Source organism: Lemur catta, chromosome 6, assembly GCF_020740605.2.
Source record: "Lemur catta isolate mLemCat1 chromosome 6, mLemCat1.pri, whole genome shotgun sequence".
NCBI classification, from domain to species: domain Eukaryota; kingdom Metazoa; phylum Chordata; class Mammalia; order Primates; family Lemuridae; genus Lemur; species Lemur catta.
Genome location: NC_059133.1, coordinates 100732714 through 100741847, shown reverse-complemented (window position 1 = coordinate 100741847; position 9134 = coordinate 100732714). Strand labels below are relative to the sequence as shown.

Genomic DNA, 9134 nt, shown 5'->3' with positions numbered 1-9134 from the left:
TGGTGATTGTTTCTATGTGCATGACTGAATGTTGGTTCGTGTCTATATGTGCATGCGTGTAGTGTGTATGTATATGAACGTGTGTGAGTGTGTCTGTGTGTGTGTGAGAGAGGGACACAAAAGTGAATGAGACACACAACGTGCTTTGAGGAGCTCCAACTGGAAGACAGGGCCACCCAGGGCACAGGTGACTGTGGTGGCAAGCAGACATGTGGTGGAGACGGGGTAGAAATCTGGGAAGGGGTGGGAAAAAGCTCTGTGGACTGAAGGACCTCTTGGCTGGGTCTTAGAGATGAAGCACAACTCACCTGGGCACAGCGCAGCGGGAGGGGCCTTCTGAGGAGGGAACTGCTGGAGCAAGGCTCGGAGGGCAGGGCCGTGTATGTCCAGGGTCAGGGAACTCCAGTTCGACTGGGTCTGGCTCTGGCTGTTCTCAGAGAGTCTCCTTTGATACTGGGACATCTGATGTGCTCACGAGGCCCTGACCACAGACAGAACCCTCCTCTGTGTCCAGAGGTTGGCTGGAGCCAGGAGGGGACATGGCTACTTGGACTCCCTGCAAGCCACACTGGGGGCCCAGGAGACTCAGCCATGAGGTGTGATGGAAGATGGGGCATGGATGTGCTCTGCTGCACCTATGTTCTCAGGGCCCCCCCAAGCACTTCTCATCCCTCAAGCCAGGGGCCCCAATTGAAGTTTTTTGGGGGAAGCCACGGCCTACAGCTGAGTGAGAAAACTGAGGCACAGACTCTGATAGGAGCACACCCTGATTTTGTCAACCCATGTCAGTTTATTTTTCCTCACCCCAGAAAGTTCAAGGCAGAATTTAGCACAAGCTGAGGTCCAGGCTCTGAAAGAAATCCAGGTGTTTCCCTTTAGGAGCATGTCATAAAACCAGCACACACTCCACACCCCAGATGCCCACTCCTTCCTACCAGGGAAACCCGTTCATGTTCTTGGTGAGAAGGCACCTCTCAGAGGTGGCCACCATGCAGCATCTGATGTCACTCAGTACCCCTTAGGCCACTGTGTGGGCTGGGCCAGCTCCCTCCCATGCTCAAACTGCTGTTGGCCACCTGAAGGAGCAGGGACAGCTTCTACTGCAGGTCTACAATCCTCTGAACCAGGTGGACTCTCTTCACCTCCAGTTCCAGGGCCTGGTGGCTCTTCATGGCCCAGGTTCCCAGCTTCTCTCCTTCTGGGCCATTCATCTCCAGAGGGTGAAGTCTGTCTTCCTGCCACTCACAAGGGGAGATGCTGGGAGCCACCTGGGAATGACAGACGCACAACACAGACAGGTGACCCCTGAACACTCTCAGCTCACTCTACCCTGGGCCCTCTCTCTGTGGTCTTGGCCCTGACTTTTGTCATTTAGACACTCTCTAGGCACCAACATCCACCCCAAACTTGGGAAGATGCCAGAGAGCTCCCTCCAAGGACTGACCTCATGATTAACTAATGAAGACACAGTGTTCACCAGTTTATGTCACCACAGTAATGCACAACAGTGGCCAACTATATTGTTATGCAATTGTCATGTTTAATCATTTGGAACAATTATTGAATGATTAAATCTCAGCATATTTTATAATCCCTCACCTAATCCTAATTTTCCCTTCCTTAAAACCAGGGATATTTGTATAGAATGTATTTTTAAGAATGATCACCTGTTACTTCATCCTCACCGAGTCCTGCTCTTCCGAGCCCTCAGTGCAGCTGAGGACATGTTCCTGCACCTACCTAGTCCCTCTGCTGTCGAGCTAACTTCACACTGCCCATTTGAGGTAGATGGAGGGTGGGTTCACAGAGGAACTGACCCCTCAGCTTAGTGCAAACGCTTTGGAGGAAGTCCAGATAAAGCTCAGGGCAAGAATGATTGGTGCGATGAGATGACAGGAAGCCAGCATCTGCATTTGGATTCATGATGGGACCCACCTCTGGGGCTCAGGGACACTGGAAGGCCATGAGAGACACAGTTCCCGAAGCATCACTGGGAAGGGCATTTGTGCCTTTCATGGCCAGTCCTTGGGCCCCATCCTGCCTTGTCTGCTCACAAGAGAAATGTTCCCTCAGCTGTTTGTGAACACAGGTGCCCTTTCTTACCATTTTTGTACAAAGAGAGGTCAGTTTGACCAGGAAGAGTTAATATTCCAGATCTTCTGACCTCAAGACCCAAACACTCACGGTGTTCTACTGAAACTCTCCATATTGAGGGAGCATCCTGACTTTCCCTGCTTTGTGAGAATGAGAAGAAAACCTGGCTTCAGATCACTCCTTGGCCATGACTCTTGGGGTCACTGTGGCAGAGGGTGTTCCCTGGCTGGGGAAGAGGGGATTCTGTGGTGTTTCAAGGTAGCCTGGCCCAGACGCCCACACTGGGAAGGCGGATGTGAGAAGGTACCCACCCATGCCCCTCCACCACCCAGGGTGCTTTGCTAATTTTAGCAATGCAGGGATGAGGCTGGGACAAGTAAGGCACTGGGCTTGGGTGTGAAAGTCCAGGGGTCCAGCGTCTAGAAGAGAGGATTAAACATGACCCAATAGCAAAGTGGGGACAAGGCACACAGTAGAGATAAAATGACATAAAAGTGCCAGAAACTTCAAGTCAGGTTGAATAGTATGTTATGCGGTATGAAAACAATCCAACCTGTGAACTAAAACCCAGAGACTGGCTGCCAGCTTTAGCAAATAAAGTTGACTTTCTTGGTTTATTTTTTCTATAATTTTAAGCAAATAAAGTTATATTGAGCTCAGTCCAGACACAACTGCATGATCACTTCTATCTTGCATCTTCCTTTCGTCTCCATCCTACCCTGTGTCTTCACCTCCAGAGACTGCAGCTAGGACAGGGAACAGCCTGGGTGGAAGATGCATCTCACAGAAAGCTCCTGGTCCCAGAGGTGTGTACTGTTAGTTAGACTACATCTACAACAGCCATTGTTATTGTTCCTTTTCCATGCCCTTCCTCAATATTTTCAGGCTGTGAATTAATTTAGAGAGTTTCAACCTAATCTGATGGTGTGAGCTTCCCTGTCTCCAGCCCCAGCTCTAAGGCTTCGTGTCTTAGCCTTCCATTCATGAAACCAAACACACAACCTGACTTTGGCTGGCGGACATTCTGGTCAGAGCTGGCTATTGTAGTCCCAACACCTCTCTGTGGAAGGGGCCATGACTCCATGGGTCCCAACCCCCTGGACACCTTAGGAGCTGAGATGCTAGTCTTCTGGGTTTACCACAAATGTGTTTCCTTCACCTGGGGGCAGTGGGTCTGGCTCATCCTCTTCTTTCTGGAGCTCCAGGGCTTGAGAAGAGAGCTGGACAAACTCCTCATTCAGCTCATCCAAAGCATGTTTCACCTGCAGTATCTTTCTCTAGAAACAAGGAACATGTGGTCTTTATTACTTTCATTTGTATTCTAATTTCATTGAAAATTTCTTGTGCTCCTACTCCATGATATACAGCAGGGTCAGTGCAGGCCATACAGACTCAAAGTCAGGAGCTGCTGTCAGACAACTGAGCGTCTGAAGGCAAGGGGAGCCAGACCTACAGCCCAGCACAGCAAAGTAGTAAAGAGTATTGTGGAGAGATGCACCAAGCACTTCAGAAGCAAATGCAAGTCACCTAGCCCATGCAGGATGGTCAGGGAGAGCTTTCTGGAAGATGGAATGTCTCAGCTGAATCTTAAAAGTTGGACAGGAGTTAGCTCGGTGGAGAGTGGGAGAAGAGCATTTTAGGCAAAGGGAGAAGCATGTGGGAAAACACAGATTTGAGAGAGTATAGGAAAGATTCATCTATTTGTCCATCTATCCATTTGTCCACCCATTCATTCATCCATCCATTTATCTATCCATCCATCATTCCATCCATCCTCCCATTCATTCATCCATCTAATCTTCCATAAATGAATTGAACCATCCCTCTACTCATATATCCATCTATGCATCCACCCATTCAGCTATTTGTCCACCCATATATCCATCCATCTATCCACCCACCCACCTATTCTCTACCCATCTATCTACCCATGCTTCTATCCATAAATAAAGAAAGACTTATTAAGAACCCAGTGTGTATCAAGACAGTGGTCAGTTATGGGACACTATTAGGGAACTTCCATGGAGTTTATAACCTATAAAGAAAGGGAGACATAGGGCAAGAAATTATGTGTGAAGAGGCTTACGTGAATGGATGTTTGTGTTCCAGTGGGGATTAATCAAAGTTCATTTGGCAGTAGCATAGAATTTGTCAGGAAAAGTGTCAAGAGATGATGCTAGAGAAATGAAGGTAGCATGTTTTCTTACATTGTGGGGTCATCTAAAGGCCAATTTGCTAGAAACTTTCTTATGAATAGAACTTTCATTTTCTTGGGAGTGTCAATGTGCTCAGCTGAAAAATGACTTATCTCAGACTCCCTGTAATATAGAGACAATCATGTGGCTAATTTTGGCCAATAAGATGTAAAAGACAGCTGTAGAGGAGGTAGATTCTGGAAAATCTCTTTAAAAAGGGAAGCTGTTTAAGTTCCCCTTCTTAAATTCCTACCTTTCCAGCAGGTGTCCTGTAACCATGAGTGACCATGAAGATAAAAGTCATGTGCTCAGGATCATGAAGCAGAAAGTTAGAGGGATCCTGGAATACATAGGACACTGTGGATGCTGATGGGTTCACTTTTGAATATATTAAACTTAAGCTATTTGTGGGGCATCCTACGAGCAAATATAACCCCAACTGGTTGGTGAGTTCAGCTGTCATGGAAAGCCCATCTTTTGCTCCAAACAGGAAACGGAAGATACAATTTTAAAAAATGCAGAGCCATATTTGAAAGGGAACTCTCCAGATGCCAGAGCTGAAGAGACAAAGCAAAGGTTGGAAGGAGGTGAAGGCATGTGGTATGTGTACCTTCCTTCTTAGGCACTGAGGAGTTAATTCCCACCTTGGACAGGCTTTGAGGCCATGAGCACCATTTGTGGTCAGGGAGACTGGTCTAGGGCCACTTGAGAAAAGTCTACTAAGGAAGCGGTTGTTCCTTCTCTGAACTTGGATTAAAAACCTCAGTCCATGCAGGGTGCTGTGGCTCATGCCTGTAATCCTAGCACCCTGGTAGGCCAAAGTTGGTGGATCTTTTGAGCTCAGGAGTTTGAGACCACCGTGAGCAAGAGTGAGACCCCGTCTCTACTAAAAAACTAGAAAGGTATTAGCTGGACAACTAAAATATATATATATATATACACACATATAAATTAGCCAGGCATGGTGGCACATGCCTGTAATCCCAGCTACTCGGGAGGCTGAGGCAGTAGGATCACTTGAGCCCAGGAGTCTGAGGTTGCTGTGAGCTATGCTGATGCCACGGCACTCTAGCCCAGGCAACAGAGTGAGACCCTGTCTCAAAAAAAAAACAAAAAACAAAAAAACACCTCAATCCAGCTGTGGACATGTCCCTGCCACTGCGTACGTTTCTTGCTCAGGGCTGTGGCTGGAACAGAATCAGTGTGAGAAACTGGAAGCACGAGTCTGTGCAGCACAGTACTCCATGGGAGGCCAGAACCTACGGACAGGTCTGGAGGCCACCAGCCCCGTGCAGTGGGAGTACAGACAAGCCCAGCTGCAGCACGGGGAAGTCTGCACAGAGGAAAATGGCCCTCAAAGTGGGCTCATAGTTGAAAGCACAAAACCTGCAAAGAAACCCAATGATGTGAGAGTGTCAGACAGAACAAAAATACACTCAAAACCAAAGATGATGATGAAGTTTGAGCATGACTGTTGCATAATCATGTTTAAGTGTGAAGAAAGAGAAAAGGAGAAATAGAACCCACAAGACAACAACAGAAATGCTGTAGAAAAAGGGAGAGACTCTACAAATGAAAAACCCAATGTGGCTGGTGGATTCCATCCAGACCTAGCTGCAATGAGTCTGTAGCCGCTGCTGAGGAAATCACCTGGGACGGAACACTGAGAGGCTAATGGACAGGAGGCAGCAACTGCAACTACGGTTCTGCACTTTCTGTTACCAGGTGGTGCTCGTGGCACACACACTTTTACACCTGTCTGTGGTGTGTGTGCACTTTGCCATCCTGTCGGCTGCGGAGTCACTTTGCTGGAGACACTCAGTTTTCTTCACAGGGGCATGGGGTTTGCCATGTCTGCTCCGTGACACTCCCCGGCTCTTTCAACTTAAGGACAAGGGAGTTTGGGGCAACATCTTCCTCTGCCTCATTTGTTTCTTAACGAGGTCCGGCAGCATGATACAGAAGACAAAGCTCAGGTTGGATTTGTGACTCTCTTGGATGAAGTGTCCTCCCCTCCCCCAGGCTCACTGTGCACACCTGAAGGATAAACACGGAGAGGAAGGTGTGTCACAAGGCCTCTGTGAGGATCGTAGGGCGTCTGTCTCCTGGGAGGCTTTCAATAAGCTGTTCCCTTCTGCCACACTTGGCGCTTGGCACCGGTGTGGCCCTCCGCATATTTGGCAGCAGGAAAACTAATCACACTGTAGTTCCTGGAGAGAATGGTTACAATGGGTTGGGTACAGGCAGCTGAGTGAGAGCTTCGATGCACGGAGTGACTGTCTGAGGGACTGAGGATGCCAGGCTCCCACAGACCACCTACCGGGCAGCGGGCGGCTGCGGCTGCCACGGAGCCCAAGTCTGACAGTGTCCTGGCCTTGACTTTCAAGATTTTTCTCCTTTTTGCAGGACTTATGGTTAAAGTTCCTTTCAGGTTATATTTCTCCTGCAAACTACTTCTTTTCCAAAGTCTCATGTTAATGTCCCCTGAAGACAGCACCTTTTACGTGACTATTGTGGCAGTGGTCGGTCCCCATGTGGTGCTGGCAATTTTTGTTTTCATCGTGTGGAAGGAGGGCTTGCCTCAGTGGCGGGAAAACAAAAACGAATAGAGCAGCTTTCTTCCAAAGCTGCAAACCTGGGGGTGGGGGGAGTACCTAAAGGGTTTTTTCTTGTTGCTCAACTTGTTCGTATTAAGAGTGCTTTTTTTTTTTTTAAGGGGAAGGGTGGTTGGGGAGGTAAATTAAGTAGTTACTGTAGTTAAGACTAAAGTAAAAATGGGGGGGCGGGGAGGGCTGACAATTTTCAACATGATGTTTTTGACTATCATATTTAGCTGATGTAAATATTAATGCTGAAATAGGAAACTAGGAAAAAGTAATACTGTAATTAGAAACAATAGAATTTATTTCATAGTAAAATATGTGTCGTGACGTAATTCTTATGACTTGGCTCAAGCAACAATTTTCAGACCTCACTGATGCTACTCACAGAGATGTGGATGTGCTGTTACTGCTTTCTAACTCTGCCTACTACATGGCCTATTATGATGATGAAGTTGATAAAGTAAACCAATACCAACGACTAAGTCTAGAAGACCTGGAAAAAATAGAAATAGGTCCTGAACCCACTCTTTTTGGTAAGCCAAAGTTCTCCTGCATGCGATTGCACTACAGATACAAAGAAGCAAGTGGTTATTTCCACACACTGAGAGCTGTAATGGGAAATCCAGAAGAGGATGGAAAAGGTACCCTTCAGTGCATTGCAGAGATGCTGCAGATCACCAAGCAAGCCATGGGATTGGATGTACCTATAATTGAGAAAAAACTTGAGAGGAAGAGTAGTAAACCTCACGAAGACATCATTGGTATCAGATCTCAAAACCAAGGCTCTTTGGCCCAGGGAAAAAAATTTTTAATGAGCAAATTTTCATCTCTAAATCAAAAAGTGAAGCAAATCAAATCCAATGTAAATATTGGCAACCTACGAAAGCTAGGAAACTTCACAAAACCTGAAATGAAAGTTAACTTTCTAAAACCAAACTCAAAAGTAAATCTTTGGAAATCAGATAATAGTCTTGAAACCATGGAAAACACAGGAGTGACAGACAATAAGGTCCAGGCAGAGTCTGATGGGGACGTATCTTCAGATAATGACTCATGCCACTCTGATGAATTCCTTACCAATTCCAAGTCTGATGAAGACAGGCAGCTAGCTAATTCTTTAGAAAGCATAGGGCCGATAGATTATGTTCTTCCTAGCTGTGGTATTATTGCTTCAGCACCTCGATTAGGTGGTCGATCCCAGTCTATTAGCAGCAATGATATTAGCATCCATGCTCCTTCAGAGATTACTGTTGCTCATGGGAGTGGGCTTGGAAAAGGCCAGGAGTCTCCTTTGACAAAAAGTCCTTCTGCTGACAACATACACATATTGACTAGCTTTGCCAAGCCTGTGGATATTTACTGCCACAGATTTGTGCAAGATGCACAAAACAAAATGACCCAGCTGTCAGAGTCCAGATCTGTGTCTCAGCAGGCTAGTGAGGAAGGGAATCAAGTGACCAATCAAGTTTCCAATGAAGAAACACAATCTGAATCAACAGAACAGACTCCTTCCCAACCATCTCAATTAGATGTGTCTTTTTCTGCAACAGGTCCACAGTTTTTGTCAGTTGAACCAGTACATTCAGTCATATCTCAAAAGACCCCCAGCTCCAGTTCCAGTATGCTTGAACTTGAGACAGGGCTTCATGTAACTCCTCCTTCAGAGAGCAGTAGCAGAGCAATCTCTCCTTTTGCAAAGATTCGAAGTTCCATGGTCCAGGTTGCTAATATTACCCAAGCTGGATTAACCCAGGGGATAAACTTTGCAGTGGCAAAAGTTCAAAAGAGTCCTGCAGAATCTGAAATGGTTAATGAAGTCCAGAAAAATGAACTTAAAAATATGTTTACACAATGCCAGACACGTATAATTCAGATTTAGTTTTTAGCCACAAAGAATCCTTCCATGGTTTCTATTTAAAAATTCAAAAAGTTTTCACATATTAGGGTATTTAAACTTATACTGTCTGAATCTAGGGGTCACAAATTTGTTTTTGGGGGAAAGGTTTTAAAAGGTCTTTGAACCTGAGCAGATTTCCAGATTTGAGAGCAAGGACTACAGGAATACATCACCGTCGAATGGGTAGACCTGAGTAGCTTGTACGCTACAGAGCACTTTCCTCACTTGAAAGTAATTCAGGAACAGGTCGCTTTGGGATATAACCTGAACCTTTGTTGGAATGGGGTGAGTGGAGTATATGAAGTAGACACATAAAGGATGGACATGGACAGACTTAAGGGAATT

The 9134-nt window shown here is 46.3% G+C and overlaps 1 protein-coding gene across 1 annotated transcript; it reads left to right on the top strand.

Moving 5' to 3' along the window:
• Positions 1-7208: 7208 nt before the first annotated feature.
• LOC123640726 (phosphatidylinositide phosphatase SAC2-like) lies at positions 7209-8876 on the top strand. The gene has a single exon (XM_045555291.1). The coding sequence runs from the start codon at positions 7209-7211 to the stop codon at positions 8769-8771; it is 1563 nt and encodes a 520-aa protein (XP_045411247.1). The 3' UTR covers positions 8772-8876.
• Positions 8877-9134: the final 258 nt, after the last annotated feature.